This window comes from Geotrypetes seraphini, chromosome 1, assembly GCF_902459505.1.
Source record: "Geotrypetes seraphini chromosome 1, aGeoSer1.1, whole genome shotgun sequence".
In the NCBI taxonomy this organism is placed as follows: domain Eukaryota; kingdom Metazoa; phylum Chordata; class Amphibia; order Gymnophiona; family Dermophiidae; genus Geotrypetes; species Geotrypetes seraphini.
Genome location: NC_047084.1, coordinates 2,750,617 through 2,768,208, shown reverse-complemented (window position 1 = coordinate 2,768,208; position 17,592 = coordinate 2,750,617). Strand labels below are relative to the sequence as shown.

The following is a 17,592-nucleotide window of genomic DNA, read 5'->3' as shown; positions in this document are numbered from 1 at the left end:
GAAGGTCTGATGAGGCTCGAGGTGGAAGCAGTAGGCGCAGAAGGAGCCTCAGTGGAAGTCGAGGCCGAAGACGCCTTCGAAGTCGAGGGATCAGTAGGAGACTCCATCTCGAACAGCTGGTCCACCAAAATGCAACGACGCTTGAAAGCACGAGGCTGAAGTGTTTGGCAAGGCAGGCACGACCTAGGATGATGTTTTGGCCCAAGGCACTTGAGGCAGCATTCGTGAGGGTCCGTAAGAGAGATCGCGCGCTGACACTTGCTACACCTCTTGAAGCCTGTAGCAGACCGGGACATAGACGGAAAAATAGCCACCGCAAAATCAAAGCCCTCGGGCTGCGGCCGAGCGGCCTGTCCCGGAAAACGAACAGAAGAAGAAAAAATTTTTTTTTAACTAAAATAAAAGAAATAAAATAAAACAGCGATTCGTGAGGAAAAAAACACAAACCGCGGTTGAGAGAAGGCACAAAGTGAACGAAGTTAAATGCAGAGAGTCAAAGACGGACTTCTCGGCTCCGCGGAAAACTGAGAACTGAGGAGACGCGCCCTGCGCTGGACAGGAAGGCACTCGCGCATGCGTGATGCGGGTGACTCGAAACTTCGAGTTTCTTCAAGCAAGTATGCTTGCGAGGCGTCTGCATCCGGGCTCCGTCGGTGATGTCACCCATATGTGAGAATACCTGCCTGCTTGTCCTGGAATAAATAATACTATGGTTGCCATGCTATGTTAGCCATGCATGTAATACTATGTTTGTCATGCTATGTTTTGTCATAAAATGCGCTTCATACTATGTTTCACCATACCATGTCTGCCATGTTATGTTTTACCATGCTTTGTTAACTATGTTTTGCCATCTCTGTCCTGCCATGCCATGTTTGCCAACACCTTGTCTAAATACACTTTAATATGAATGTAAACTTGTAACCCACTCTGAGCTCTCCTAGGAGGATGGGATATAAAACCAAATAAATACATACATACAATCAGTACAATGTTCCCTACAATTTCTGCAAGGGAATGTTCCCTGCAATTCCCTGCAAGTTCTCATCTAACCCAGTCCCATAAGACTGCTGAAAAAGGAAGATTTTTAAACCCTTTTAAAAACACATAATTGGCTCAAAAATGTTAGTGCACATGTTATGGAATCACTGCCTCAAATCTTAATAACAAAACGGCATGATAGCACTTACAACTTGCAGATCTGGGAAGGTGATGTTTACTGAAACATACTCCATAAACTTTGCAAATCCTTCATTTAGCCAAAGGTCATTCCACCACTCCATGGTAACTAGGTTCCCAAACCACTAAATAGGAAGAAAAGAAAGAAAAACAAAATCACAAGGAAGTACATATTGTCAATCCAACATAAAACATAGACCACAGACCAGCAAAGAGTATTACAAAAAAATAAAATGGATTCTGAAAAGTGCTTTAACATCAAAGAATAAGATACAAGCCATCAACTGGCTTGTGAGTCTTGTACTCTACTATAAGTCTGGAATTATTAAATGGCCTTTTAAATACCTAAAAAAAAATAATCAGATGTACAAACAAGCAAACTCCTCCACGCTCACAAGGTAACCTATAAAAATCAGTGTAAGCCAAGACTCTATATTCTTACAGTTAGAGGAGGAATGGCTTCAACAGTATATTCATACACTGAGAGCCATGGCACATGCACCAAAGCCTATTCAATCTCCATGGGTTTCAGTGCATTTACCATGGCAGACTTACTGCTGCGGCTTTCTAAAAGGGGCCAGAGTTAGTTCCCTTATTCAGTATAATCACCAAGCCCCTCTTTGTGCTAATTCAAGTGCTAAACCTCTGTGAATAAATGGAAAAAAGAAAACCAAAAACATTTAAACAGTCCAAATGTTCAAGAAAATTGTCTACTTGATTCAAATCCACAGCTTTGTTAAAGATGCTATAGTAAAGGTGCAAGTTGATAAGCGCAAGTTGGGGCTCTTTAATTATGAAGAATAAGGAGCGTATATATTGTTCCAGTGTATTAATATATCGTATTAGAATTCTTTTTTAACTTTTTTTTTAAAAAGCACCAAGGTGCCAGTGTTCCATTTGTAAAATACAGCATCCCACATAGATGTTCTATTAGAAAATCATGCTTGAAACATTGCTACTTCAATAAAAAAAACAAATCAGTTCATTGGCTTTGAATTAAATTATTGTTTGAATTATTTAAATTATTATTATTTTTATTTGTTGAAAAGTAAATGAATAGATAGTAAGCACAAAAAAGGCATCATATTATAGATTTTCTCTTAATTTATTCATCTTTATTTCTGTACTTGAAGTTGACTAAAACAGCAACCACTTTATTTTTTTTTCAAAGACCCCTAGGTCTTCAATATTGGACAGATGGCGGGCCCACCAATGCTATGCTCTACTGGTGCTCAAAGGCAAGCAGGCACAAATATCACTGTTAAAAGGGTCGAATGTTTCAGTGAGCATGCACTTTTCTTTAGAACTTGTGGTCCTGATGAAAGAAGGGTCTGGGGTTGGGGCTCATCAGGAGGAACTTTCTCCTGGCAATCACAGGCAGGACTGTTGATCCTGAAGCGACCCAGAAGGATCCGGTGAGTGACATCAATGATGGGGGTTCTCTAATATGGGGGGGACTCCCTAGCGCCAATGGAGGGACTCCCTTAAGGAACCTGTCTAAGCTCTGGAAGATCCTATTCAAACAGGGAAGTCCCAGCAGGAAAAGATCAGATGGTAGTCTGCATATTTAAAAGGGGTGAATCATTGTCCTTCATAGTGAGAATTCTGGTAGTTTTGAGTATTTCAGAGCAGCATCAGCCAGAATCTGAGGCTGAAGATGACCCACTGCATAGGGCAAACAAGGACATGATAATGGCAAAATGATGCCAGGCTGAAAGCAGGCAGGTCCACAGCAAGAATGTACCTGATACATGCTAATAAAAAGGACAGATTGTACTTCATTAGGTTGAATGTCTTAGTATTGGCAGCAAATAAGATACGTACTTATTTTGTAACTTGTACAATGGAGGGTTAAGTGACTTGCCCAGTATCACAAGGAGTTGCAATGTGAATCAAACCCAATAGTGCAGAACTTTCATGAACTGTAAGATCATTAGATGGAGGCACTGTCAAAGCTATCCTTCGAGGTATCTGTTGAAGCCCCATCAGCAACTGTCTATGAAGATTGTGTGCCTGGAGTGGTTTCAGCACTTGCCCAGAAACAGCACACTTGGGAGGTAGGGCCCACTTTCCTCGTTGATCCTTATGTGACTTAACAAGCCTCTACAATAAATAAATACATACACACACACACACACACACACACACACCATGGCTACTGTGGTTGAGAAACTGGTTGGCAAGTGTAGTGTCCAAGACATGGCTCAGTAAACTTCCCTTTAAGAGGAAACAACTTTGAACAAAATTTAGTGAAAACTTGTAGAAAATATGGGTAAATCTAAAGTTTCAAGGCTCTTGGAGGATAGCTGTGGTGAGCAGAGTGATTGTCATCTAGGGCCAGGCTTGAGGTCTGAAAGTACAGTCCTGAAAAGTTATCTTTGCCCCAGTTGAGTAGGTTCTTGTTCAGGGATTCTAAGACCTAAGCTTTTCAGTGAGATTTTGGAGCAAACTTCTGATGCAGCCATTGCTTGCCTTTTTTAAAAAATTGAGATGGACCTGTATTATCTTGGATCAGTGGGTCCTAGAGGTCATTTAGGAGTATGTTCTTAATCTGGCAACAACTCTTCTTTGATACATTTATGGGAGTCCTTCTGCCATTCTCCACTACAGGTAAGAACAGTCATGGAGACTCTACAAAGATTGCTACAAATAAAAGCCACTCTAGTCTCTCCAGAGGACTGGAGAAATGGCAGGTATACTATTTTGCAGCCCTGAATGAAGGGGGCATGTTTTGACCAACTCTGGATTTAAAACAAATTAAAGAAGACATTGCAAGTTCTGAGAGTTTGGATGGAAATCTGGAGGCCAATGAGAGTAGCTACTTGACAAGGAGAGGCTGTATGCTCTGGAAGCACCAGTACCTTGACAACTGACTGATACCAGCAGTCCTTTAGAGCGAAGCAGCAACAGTTCAAGCAGTTCACACTGAAGGAATTGGGGATGGGTCATCAAAGTTGCCAAGAGCTAGCTGGTAGCAACTCAAGCTCTGGAGTATTTTAGCAGGAAACTGATAGTAATGTGGAATCCTTATGGATAGAAATTAAATGTGTGAAAGTAAAGAGAATACTGGCTAGGCTAGAACAAACAGATAAAACGTTAGCAGAAATTAGGGACGCTAGCAAATTTGACAACACTATATTATTAGAGTTATTTCAATGCATTCCTCCAATTGGTTTTGATGGTGCCTGTCTCTTTAATGGTAGCCACACCCTTATTGGTCCTCATAATTTTGGCATGTTTGTTAACTCTCAACCCCATTTTGAAAAAGTTTCTCTCAATACTGAAAACACAAAATAAACCCCAAACCCACAGTTCTGGCTTCTCAAAGCCATCACAGCTTCTCCAGCTATGGCACTAGGCACCAGCATATGACAAGCTGGCCAGGGAGTGTGTTCTGTGTGGTCTTAATATTGCAATTCGTATGCCCTCAAAAACCCACCACAGAAAAACACAGAGCAGTCCCCCGGCCAGCTCGTCATATGCTGGTGCCTAGTGCCATAGCACTAATGCAGGCTGAGTTAGCTGACATCAGCACAAGAAACTGTTTTGGAAAATTCAAATACTTCCTTTAAAGATAAGCTGGAGAAGTTGTGATGGCTTTGAGAAGCCAAACCTGTGGGTTTGGGGTTTATTTTGTGTTTCCAGTATTGAGAGACTCAAGCTAAAGGGTTTCAAAGAACTTTATTGGACATCAGACACCCAAAGACTGTTTGAAAATACATTTCCTTTTGAGCATGGTGTGTACTAGTAGAAGGACCATATTTTGAGCATTTTGGAGCTTTCTGACACTATTGGGTTTTTTTGCATTTTGGACTGTTTAAAATCTTATGCAAGAAGGCTAGTTTAAATGGGGGGGGGGGGGAGTCTGTTTGAATAAACTAGGTCCTTGCTATTAGAAACATACTTACCTGGTGCTGTGGTGTTTTTCTACAGTTGCCTTTCCTTTTCCTTGTGTAGCCCGAAGCGGCTCACAAGAGTTTTCCTTGTCACTGGACCCATTGCCCAGAGGCTGCCGGTGACAAAGTTGGTGTCATTCTTGGGATTTAATTTTTACTGCCTCTTATTGGAGATTGTGGCAAGAAATAACATTAAACCAGGAATTGTGGGGGGTTTTAAGCAGTGCTTTACACTGTGTTTTGTTTTGGACTTTCACCTGTTGAGCCAGTGGACTGAAAGCTGTTCAGCAGGAGTGATGACAGTAGGAGAATTGTGCGAGGGACTGTGACTTCTGGGAGCATGGAAGCAGAACCAGACGAAGCCCAGCAGCATTCTGGAGTGCCAAACCAGTTATCAATCCCAAGGTCCAGACTCATCAGTCTGTCGGGTAAGAGTACCCTGGGGCGGCTGGTGAAGGACACAGGGAATGATAGTTTGGTCGGGAGGCGGGAACTGGGGCTAGCTCTCAGGGGTGCACCAAAGAAAAAAAAAAAGGCCGCGCTTGGGTTCTCTTCTTTTTCTTTTTCCTTTCCAGGTTCGTCATGGACCTCTAGCAGCTGTTTTCCCTTTTGGCTTCAGAGCGGCAGAAGCAGACGGAGGACTTAAAATCAGTGTTGCAGAGCAACCAGGAGCTCTAGCGGGGAAGCCAGATGGAGTCCAGTCAGCGGCATGAGGAGTTGGTGCAAGTGATGGGTGACCAGGTGAGGACACTAACGCAGTTTCTGCAAGGAGCAACCACTAATGGACTGAGTACAGGATTACTAGCAGCATCAGGAGCTCCGGTCAGACTGAACTTTCTTACAAACATGCAATTGTGTAAGATGGGACCTACAGATGCCCCAGACGATTTTTTACATGCATTCGAGAGCATGGCGGTGGCTGCAGGTTGCCCGGAACAACAATGGGCTACGAGGCTGATATCATACCTCGCTGGAAAAGCGTTGGCAGCCTATCAGACTCTCAGCCTTGAGCCAGCCAACAAGTATAGAGCCATCAAGAACCATATTCTCGACTATCTAGGCTTCACTAGGGAGTACTACCGTCAGGAGTTTAGGAAAGTCCAAATAATGAATAGGGAAAGGCCTAAAGCGCTCCTGCACAGGCTGAGAAAATTAGCTGAGCAGTGGTTACAGCCCTGTCTTATGGATCCTCAGGCATTGTTTACCGAACTATTGCTCAAGCAGTTTTTGGAGTCCGTGCCAAAGAACTTGAAAGCCTGGATCCGGAGACAGGGGAGTCACTCCATAGACCAAGTTGTTGAGCTGGCAGAAGCCTACATTGATTTGAATGTTTTTACAGGTTCTGAAGGAAGCACACATGAGGATACTCTCTCACAAAGGAGACAGTTACCACAGGCAAAGGCCCATAGTAAGTCCCAGGTTAGCATACCCCAGCCCATGAAGAACGTTCAGGATCCAGTTACACCCAATAGAAAATAATAACCTGCTTCAAGTGTGGGAAACCCAGACCCATGCAGAAGCAGTGTAGGGACTAGCTGACACTATATAAACATCCTCAGAAGCTCTATGAGGTGCAGAGCAGTCCATTATGTCCCAACACTCCTGGGATCAAGTAGGGGGAAGCTATTCTTTTATCAAGATCTCACTCCTGACACTAACTTTGTCACTGGCAGCCTCAGGGCAATAGGTCCTAGGGCACCAGTGACAAGAGAAAACTCTTGTGAGCCATTGCAGGCTGTACAAGGAAAAGGCGACTGCAGAAAAATACCACAGCACCAGGTAAGTATGTTTCTTATAGCAAGGACCTAGTTTAGTCACAACCCCCCCCCAAAAAAAAAAATTTTTAAACCAGCCTTCTTGCCAGAGTTTAAACAGATCAAAATGCAAAAAAAAACAAAAAAAACCCAAAGTGGCAGAAAGCTCCAAAGTACTCAAAATATGGCCTCTGGTCCTTCTACTAGTGCACACCGTGCTCAAAAAGAAATGTATTTTCAAACAGTCTCTGGGTTTCTGCTGTCCAATAAAGTTCTTTGAAATTCTTTAGCTCGAGTCTATCAATACTGGAAACACAAAATAAACCCCAAACCCACAGTTCTGGCTTCTCAAAGCCATCATAGCTTGTCCAGCTTATCTTTAAAGGAAATATTTGAATTTTCCAAAACAGTTTTATGGCTATGACATGCTGGCCAGAGGGTGTGCTCTGTGTGGTCTCAATATTGGAAAAAATATGCCCTTAAAAACCCACCACAGAAAAACACAGAGCAGTTTCCACTTCCTGGGACTATTAACAGTCTTTCCCCCACACAGAGGGGAAAACCCCCCAGTTCTTTTAAAGTTCAATCAGGTGCCACCAAGCACCACACCTTTCTCAGGGTTACATAGCAATAAGCATTCATTAAGCTTATCCAAAAATATACAGTGTTTCACAAGTAAATCCAGAACAAAAAGAGGCAAAAACGTCCAGCCAAACAATAAGGCAATTTTAGCTCTTTTGCTTTTAGTGCAGCAGACTTCCATAGGCAGTGTCCCAGTGAGCTGCTCATAGTATGGCTCCAGCTCCATAGCTTGAATTTCCTGGTTTCCAGGCCCAAGTTGCTCTGCTCTGGACTCTACCAAGTCCATGCATTCAGGCTGTTTACTGCCATCCAGAACTCTCAGCCCTGAGCATTCCTGCCTTCTTTGCTGCTCCTTCTTTTCCCTCTGCCTCTCTAGCTGTTCTGCTCTCTGGAGTAAAAGCCTGCAGCCATGCCCCAAACCCTCAGGTGCAAAGGCTTTCCTGTTGGTTCTAGTTTCAGCCTGCACATGACTGCTGGGAACCAAGCTAGAGCTGTGTGTGTGTTGTAGAACAGGCAAATCTGCTCTCCTGCTCCCTCTAGAGGCCACAGAAGAAAACTCCTCAAAATTGTCAGTTTGAGATTTAAAGTGTACTCTTTCTAGTGCATCTGATTCTGGTTTGTGCACTGCTCTGGGGACAGACCTAGCAGAAATAGGCTGAATACCACAAGATACACTCAATAGAGTTTCAGAGGTAGGGGACACCTGCTCAGGGATCTAGAATGGTCGGGAAACAAGCACGAAATTTTTGTTTGGGCAAAAGACGTAACCACATAGATTTCTATCACTTTTAAGAAAGATGCCTGGGTAAACTGTATACATATATTTTTAATTAAATGTGTATATATAGTTGCTTCTAACCAAATCATACCCTCTGAAAAGCACATTGTTTATACAGCAAAAAGTGTGCATATTATAAAATACCCATATAAGGCTATTTAATGTTTTCTTAATTTAATTCACCAGAATGAATAAATGGAAGAGTTTATCACATCACGACCCTTTAGTATTCTGATACAAGGAAGCACAGAAGCTTTACATGATCACCTGGGTTTTTTAACCCACAAAGTTTACCTGGTGAGCCAGTTCATGTGCTACAACCATAGTAATCCAAAGTTTACTGGAAGCAGAGGAAGTTTCCATGTCATATAACAAAGATGATTCTCTGTATGTGGTCAGGCCCCAGTTTTCCATAGCACCAGACTGAAAGTCAGGAATAGCAGCAAGATCTTTAAAAACAAAGAAAAATCAAATTACCCAATAATGTATACTAAATGATATAAAAAATATTTAATAAATAAAATAGCAGAAAATAGGCTTTTTAAGCAGAAGGGGCTGTTTTTACTAAAGTGCATTAAGCATTAAGAGGCGTCCTATACAGAATCAGACCTACGCCTACCTAAAATAAACTCGATTCTGTAACTGACGTCCATGTTACAGATGCCGGTTACAGAACCAGGTTAGTGTAGACATGGCCACTATACTTATCGTGGCAAGGGATCTCCCTGCCATGATAGGTATAACGGCCACAGCCACCTGTCTTCCCCCCCCCCCCGACGATCGCCAGCAGGAGGGTGCCCAACCCCTCCTGCCAGAAGATGCCCCCCTCCGGACCCCCCACCCCCGCTAACACCCCCCCTCCGAACCCCCCACTAACCTTTCAAAGTTGGCCAGACGGGTCTTTTTACCGCCTGGGCGGCAGGCCCACCTCCATCGAAATAAGGCGGGCCCATCCCTTTCCGGCTCATCCCCGGTAAGCCTAAGGCCTGATTGGCCCAGGCTCCTAAGGCCCCCATCTGCCAGCGATCGTGGGGGGTGGGTAGGTCTTCTTCCAGCAGGAGGGGCACCCTCCTGCAGGTGATCGTGTGTGTGGGGGTCTTCTTCCGTCAGGAGGGGTTGGGCACCCTCTTGCGGCGATCATCGGGGGTGTGGGGGGGTCTTCCGGGCAGGAGGGATTGGGCATCCCTCCTGCCTCATTCGTTCGGGGGAGGGAGGGAAGGCAGGCGGCCGCTATACCTATCGCGGCAGGGAGATCACTTGCCATGATAAGTATAGCGACCGCGTCTATTTACAATGTAGGCCACCATTTTGCTGGCCTACATTGTACGCATCTCCTGCTGGCCTATGGAGATGTATAGGGCCACCTAGGTTCACCTAAGGCTACCACTTAGCCTTAGGTGAGCTTAGGTGGGCTTATGGGCCTCCCTAGGCTCCCAGAGGTGCCTTCAACATAGGTGGCCTGCCTGGGGAGCATTTCTTTTAAAAACATGCATCCTGATTGGCTGATTAGACAGCTGTAGGACGCCTACAGTTGCCTACAATCGGGACGCAGTTTGCAGAATTGGGGCCTATGTGTGTGGTAATTCACATGTTTTAAATACTGTACTGCTAATGCAATGTTTATCTCATGGGTACGGCAGTGCATGCATAGCTGTCCTAGGCCACATTTACATACGTTACACAAGCTACAGCTTAGGGCAGACTACTTAGTCCAGTCCTCTGGACATATCAAGCAAGTCATGTTTTTAGGACATCTGTAATCAGTATGCTTGATAGATTTGCAAATTCATTATGGATATCTTGGTGTATTCCAAGAACTGTTTCGGCATCTCTCTGTCTCCTCCCCCGCCACCTAAGCCCCTCCTCTTGTCTCTCCTCATCCCCTGTTTTTCCCTCCTCTCCTATTCCCTTCCTGATCTCTGATAAGTTGCCTTGAGCTTGTAGAGGTTTGTGTGACTGACAAATGGAAAATTAGATCTAAGTTGAGAACTCCTGGCTTAGGGCTTCACATTTCACCTAAAAAATTAAATGCATTTGTGAATAATGAAAATTACTAAATAAAATAATCATAATTATTGGTTTTATCAACTATTTCTGGTTGTTTTATCTGTTTCTTTTAATGTCTATTGAACCTAAAATTTACTTACTATTTATCGTATATACTCTAATATAAACCTAGATTTTTATGGCCATAAAATGACTCAAAAATGGGGGTTTTCCATTTATATTTGAATCTTCCCCCTCTCAGATCCATTACAGACCTCTCCCCGAGCCTATCTTGAGCCCTGCTGGTCCAGTGATGAGCCAGGGTAAGAATGATCCTCCTATGCTCCTGCCCCATGCAGTCTCACTACTCAAAATGGCTGACATGCGTTCCTACAGTGGTTGCTATGTTTATTTACCACCTTTTCATGAAGAGATTCTCCTAAAGCAGTTACAATATATTGAATCAGGTACTCTTAAATATTTTCCCTCTCTGTCCCTGCAGGCTCTAACTGTGGGACCTGGGGCAATAGAGGAATTAAGTGACTTTCCCAGAGTTACAAGGAGCAGGCTGGACTGAATTTACAACCTCAGATTGCTGAGACAGCAGCTTTAACTACTAGGCCACTCACTCCCATAGCAACCTTTCATGACTGATGCGAGTTTGGTTTATATTCAACATTTTTTTCTCCCTTTTTGGGGGGTAAAATTTACTTTGGTTTATATTTGGATGGGTTTATATTCAAATATATATGGTAATCAAGGGAGGCACCTTATTACAGCTCAGAGGCCACAATACACATAAATCTGGCCCTGGAAGCAGTCTACTGGATTCTACACTATAGCTACTGTAGAGTACCATTAAGTCCAAATGGTAATATGGTAAACAAACAGTCATTCAGAAGTCAAAAAGGCTGTTTTCTCCCTATCTGCTGTAGTGAGGAGTACTTGCTAGTACCTTTTTGTCATGTCCACTAAGAAACATTCTGAGTTGCCCCCATTCTTTCAATAAGTTTGTCAACCTGAAGCTCTGGGCTTTAAGCTTGGAGAGTATTACCCTTTGTGAAATCAATGCAGTATTGGAGCTTTGGGACAAATACAATGGGGCAAGTCACTGCTGGGCTCTTCAGTCACTCTGAGTTAAGCATCTATCTTACTTCTGAGGCTACTGCTTGCCAGAAGGCATCCCAAATTCAATATGGTCACTGCTAGATTACTTTGAGGGCTGTAAGATTATTGTTATCTTTATATTTATTTAAAATGTGCTATACTGCTCTCAATAACAATGTCATGACAAATTAGATTAATTCATCCTGGAATACCGGAGAAGACATCAGTGTTCTGAATATTACATTACATTACATTAGGGACTTCTATTCCGCCTATACCTTGCAGTTCAAGGCGGATTACAAAAGAGCTAACTGGACATTTCCAGTGAAGTTACAACAGTATTGGTTGGTTTTTTTTTGGTTACAAGAGAGGAGAGGTAGCTGGATTAATTCCGGAAGAACTTGCAAATTGGATATTAAATTGACTGTACGTTACTGTGTGTAGCAAAGAACTGGCCTCCAAACGGGACCCGCAGTAGCTCAGAACTCAATGGAAGCTCTGGCGTAAAATCTTCCCCCTGAAATAGAGAAGAGGTTGTTTTGATACATATTTTTTAAAGAGATTTTTATGAAAGACTTGGGTTTATTTTCATTTGTCTGGCTGGGCCACTTTGTAGTTTGCAGGTCCCTTCTTCTTAATGACTTTGTAAGAGCCTTGCCACCATTACAGTAGCTTGTTGTCAGATGACAGCAGTACCAGAACTTGATCTCCTGGTTAGAAGACTTGTGGAACCAGACTACAGATCTAGATTGGTACTTCAAAATGTATAGCTTTATTTTGTGGAGCTCTCAGATACCTACTCCGTTGATCATTAAAGATTATTCAAACGGTTTTTGTAGGCAAGGGTATCAATCATTGAGCTCCACCTTATCGTGATAGTACTGTTAGAAGCAAGTGCTAAATGTTGAACAGTGATTTTTTAGATAAAGCACTTATCTTTTTTATGGTGGCTTCTATTATGCCTCGTAGTGTGCGCTCTGTGCCCAACGGGACCCGTTTCGCCCAAATCAAGGCTTCTTCAGGGGTCTCTCGAATTGCTGTTAACACAGAGAAAAGTATTTCACTTAATGAAAAACATTTTGTTATGACTTTTAAGAAAGCGTGTACTCACTGTGATTACTTGTAGCGACTTCATCAAAATGGCGTTAGCAAGAATTGAACGCCAACGCTTGCGCTATATAGACGTGTCAATTAAACTGCCCCTGTGTATCTTAAAGGGACAATCAATAATTTTCAATTGAAACTGCTACTATGACACTAGATTAGAAAAAAACACTCCAGTCCATATTCACATTCAGACCGGCAGGTTTTAATGTGCCTAGATTGAAAATCCAACGGGATTCTTTTTGTAGTAAGGTTCTTTGTCTATCACCTCCTCGTGGGTTTAATTTCACCCGGTCTATTGCAAAACACCTCAATTCTTTGAAACTGTGTTGTAATTGGTTACAGTGTTCCACTAGAGGTGCAGTGATCCTCTTGCATTTAATATTAGATTTATGTTCGATGATCCGTGTTCTCAATGATCTTATTGATTTACCAACATACCATTTCTTACATGGGCATGTTATCACATATATTATGTGGTCTGTGGTACAAGTGAGAAAGTGATTGATAGAATAGACTTTTCCGTCTTTCTGGCTGGTGAACTCTTTTAGTTGTACCATATTTTCACATACGCTGCATTTACCACATCTAAAAAAACCTTTCGGTAATAGATTATCTTCTCTCAGTTTAACTTTAAAATCTGCTGGGGAGAGTATTTCTTTAAGATTTCTATCACGTGTAAATGCTATGCGTAATTCTGTTTCTTTAAATATAGTATTGGTTCGCATAATTCTCCAATTATTCTTCAATATTTTAGCTATGTTATTGCCATATGCTGAAAATTTCATTACACAAGTCATTATTTCTTCTTCTTTTTTTGAATGTTCTTTATTGATATTCTTGTGAATTAGCCAATCCCTATTATAATATTTTGCCCTTTTGTAAGCTCTCTTCAAGATTTTACTGGGATACCCACGATTTTCAAGTTTTTTTATGAGTAATTTGGATTGTAATGTAAATCTTCTTTTAGTAGAGCAATTTCTTTTTAACCGTAAAAATTGTGAAAACGGTAAATTTTGCTTTAAACTTACAGGATGGCAACTATGATATGACAAGAACGTGTTTCTATCTGTCTCTTTAGTGTAAACGTCAAATTCAAAATATGTTTCTTTTTGTGTGATCGTCACGTCCAAATAATTTATATTATATTTTGAATATTGCATTGTGAAAACTATGTTGGAGTCACAACTATTAAGCCAGGAAAAAAATGACTTTAATTCTTTTTCTTCTCCTGTCCATAACATCAGAACATCGTCTATGTACCTTAGCCAACAATAGATTTTTGACAAAAAAGGTGAGTGATCGATCCAAATGGATTCGAAATCTGCCATATAAAGATTTGCCACTGAGGGAGCAAAGACCGTTCCCATAGCAACTCCCATTTTTTGCTTGTATATTTCTTTCTCAAACATGAAATAATTTTCTTTCATTGCAATTCTTGATAATTGTACAAGAAATTCAGAAGGAATCAAGTGAGGTTTTGTCCTGTTTTCAAAAGTTTTCTTAATAATATTCAAAGCTTCATCCTGGGGTATTGATGTATATAATGCTTTGATATCAAGAGTTACTAACATGAAAGGAAATATGTCCACAGGTATCTCTTCCAATTTTTCCATCACCATACTCGCATCTTGAACAAAGGATTTAATTTTTGGAACCTCATCTTTTAGAAAAATATCTACGAATTTTGAAATGGGTTCCAACAAAGAGCCCCGTGAAGACATTATCGGTCTCCCTGGAGGATTGATCAAATCCTTGTGTATTTTTGGTAGCACATAAAATACAGGTGTTAATGGACAAGATTTATTCAAAAATTTGTAATCCCTCAATGTGAGAAAGCCTGATTTTAGACCTTCATCTGTTATTTTGCCAATCTGTTTTTTCAATCTGTTTGGCATATGGCAATAACATAGCTAAAATATTGAAGAATAATTGGAGAATTATGCGAACCAATACTATATTTAAAGAAACAGAATTACGCATAGCATTTACACGTGATAGAAATCTTAAAGAAATACTCTCCCCAGCAGATTTTAAAGTTAAACTGAGAGAAGATAATCTATTACCGAAATTATTGATTGTCCCTTTAAGATACACAGGGGCAGTTTAATTGACACGTCTATATAGCGCAAGCGTTGGCGTTCAATTCTTGCTAACGCCATTTTGATGAAGTCGCTACAAGTAATCACAGTGAGTACACGCTTTCTTAAAAGTCATAACAAAATGTTTTTCATTAAGTGAAATACTTTTCTCTGTGTTAACAGCAATTCGAGAGACCCCTGAAGAAGCCTTGATTTGGGCGAAACGGGTCCCGTTGGGCACAGAGCGCACACTACGAGGCATAATAGAAGCCACCATAAAAAAGATAAGTGCTTTATCTAAAAAATCACTGTTCAACATTTAGCACTTGCTTCTAACAGTACTATCACGATAAGGTGGAGCTCAATGATTGATACCCTTGCCTACAAAAACCGTTTGAATAATCTTTAATGATCAACGGAGTAGGTATCTGAGAGCTCCACAAAATAAAGCTATACATTTTGAAGTACCAATCTAGATCTGTAGTCTGGTTTCAGAGGTATTAGATTGGAAGCCATTATATTACTGAGAGTGGAATCACTATTAAGAGATGGCACAGGAAGGGTGGAAAACTGTATTTAGCTTCCCTCAGGATAGGGCAGCCAAACTTTTGGAAACTACTACACAATTTGATATGACATCAAGCATAGACACTACCACAACAGTATGGTCAGATTTAAATAAGTTATACAAATCCATAATTAGCCTAGAAGTGAACAGCGATATGCTAATAGAGTATTGCAAAAAAGAGAGAATCCCGAGAGGTCTGAGGATCAATAAAGCACCACAGATTTTCAAAGAGGACACTCAATTCCTTGAAACATGGAGCAGAATCCTCAATAAATGCGCTTTAGACTTGATGTTGTTAATCATAGAAAGAAGCCAAAATGAGATTAATCAAGAAAAAATTAAATTAGATTCGGATTTGAACAATTTAAAATCCCACATACCTGAAACAGAATTCACGGATAAATACAAAATAATGATGAATAACATGGATGAATTTAAAGAAAATATAAAGAAAAACAAAATAAGGAAATTCAAAAGAGATGAATATGATTATCTGAACCAAAAAGTATACCCATGGATGAACCAGAATAATAAAAGTCCAACACAAACAGATAAGAATAGTTCAGATATTTCAACCTTTTCAACATCCAGTAGCGGAGACGGCCAACAACATTTTTTAAAGAGAGGTCAATCCACAAGAAGGGGCAGAGTGAGAAGCAGAAGAGGGAATCCACGCCAAAGACCTACCACTCGGTCTCAAACATTGAGAAACCAGTGGTAATTAATCTCTCTAAACACATACTTAGTGATATAGAAAACAAAGTGTTGTCTTATGGATTTTCTTTCGTTCCATCCACTGATTTTAATCAGCTACAATTCAATGTAGATTTGGAAAAGCTAATCAGGAAATTACAGTTAAGGATTTACTTTGAGAATCAACCTAAGAGCACGGACCGGACAATATTATCTCCCAAAAGCACATGGTATCCTCCGATACCACTAGATCCTTTAGTGAATGCTTTCAAATCTTGCGTTCTAAAAGATATTGAAGTATGGAAAGAAAATAAAACATACCAACATAACAATTTGAACAAAGTAGAAAGAGAAGTGATTAAAAAATTGACTAACGATGAAACTATCATAATAAAAAAAGCAGACAAAGGAGGAGCTATTGTACTTTTGGATAAAGAAAAATATCACTTGGAAATTCTCAGACAATTACAAGACACTGAGGTCTATGAAAAACTCCCTTTAGATCCAACAAACAGATTGAAAAAACAGATTGGCAAAATAACAGATGAAGGTCTAAAATCAGGCTTTCTCACATTGAGGGATTACAAATTTTTGAATAAATCTTGTCCATTAACACCTGTATTTTATGTGCTACCAAAAATACACAAGGATTTGATCAATCCTCCAGGGAGACCGATAATGTCTTCACGGGGCTCTTTGTTGGAACCCATTTCAAAATTCGTAGATATTTTTCTAAAAGATGAGGTTCCAAAAATTAAATCCTTTGTTCAAGATGCGAGTATGGTGATGGAAAAATTGGAAGAGATACCTGTGGACATATTTCCTTTCATGTTAGTAACTCTTGATATCAAAGCATTATATACATCAATACCCCAGGATGAAGCTTTGAATATTATTAAGAAAACTTTTGAAAACAGGACAAAACCTTACTTGATTCCTTCTGAATTTCTTGTACAATTATCAAGAATTGCAATGAAAGAAAATTATTTCATGTTTGAGAAAGAAATATACAAGCAAAAAATGGGAGTTGCTATGGGAGCGGTCTTTGCTCCCTCAGTGGCAAATCTTTATATGGCAGATTTCGAATCCATTTGGATCGATCACTCACCTTTTTTGTCAAAAATCTATTGTTGGCTAAGGTACATAGACGATGTTCTGATGTTATGGACAGGAGAAGAAAAAGAATTAAAGTCATTTTTTTCCTGGCTTAATAGTTGTGACTCCAACATAGTTTTCACAATGCAATATTCAAAATATAATATAAATTATTTGGACGTGACGATCACACAAAAAGAAACATATTTTGAATTTGACGTTTATACTAAAGAGACAGATAGAAACACGTTCTTGTCATATCATAGTTGCCATCCTGTAAGTTTAAAGCAAAATTTACCGTTTTCACAATTTTTACGGTTAAAAAGAAATTGCTCTACTAAAAGAAGATTTACATTACAATCCAAATTACTCATAAAAAAACTTGAAAATCGTGGGTATCCCAGTAAAATCTTGAAGAGAGCTTACAAAAGGGCAAAATATTATAATAGGGATTGGCTAATTCACAAGAATATCAATAAAGAACATTCAAAAAAAGAAGAAGAAATAATGACTTGTGTAATGAAATTTTCAGCATATGGCAATAACATAGCTAAAATATTGAAGAATAATTGGAGAATTATGCGAACCAATACTATATTTAAAGAAACAGAATTACGCATAGCATTTACACGTGATAGAAATCTTAAAGAAATACTCTCCCCAGCAGATTTTAAAGTTAAACTGAGAGAAGATAATCTATTACCGAAAGGTTTTTTTTAGATGTGGTAAATGCAGCGTATGTGAAAATATGGTACAACTAAAAGAGTTC

The 17,592-nt window shown here is 40.3% G+C and overlaps 1 protein-coding gene across 1 annotated transcript in view; it reads right to left on the bottom strand.

Annotated features, from left to right (window-relative positions):
- The window catches only part of ERAP1 (endoplasmic reticulum aminopeptidase 1), a 115,961-nt gene that overhangs the window by 75,249 nt on the left and 23,120 nt on the right, over positions 1–17,592 (bottom strand). Inside the window, exons 6-7 of the mRNA XM_033914666.1 lie at positions 8,484–8,638; positions 1,191–1,304 (exon numbers count right to left, since the gene is read on the bottom strand). Coding sequence (XP_033770557.1) covers positions 1,191–1,304; positions 8,484–8,638 — 269 coding nt within the window. The remainder of the gene's footprint in view (positions 1–1,190; positions 1,305–8,483; positions 8,639–17,592) is intronic.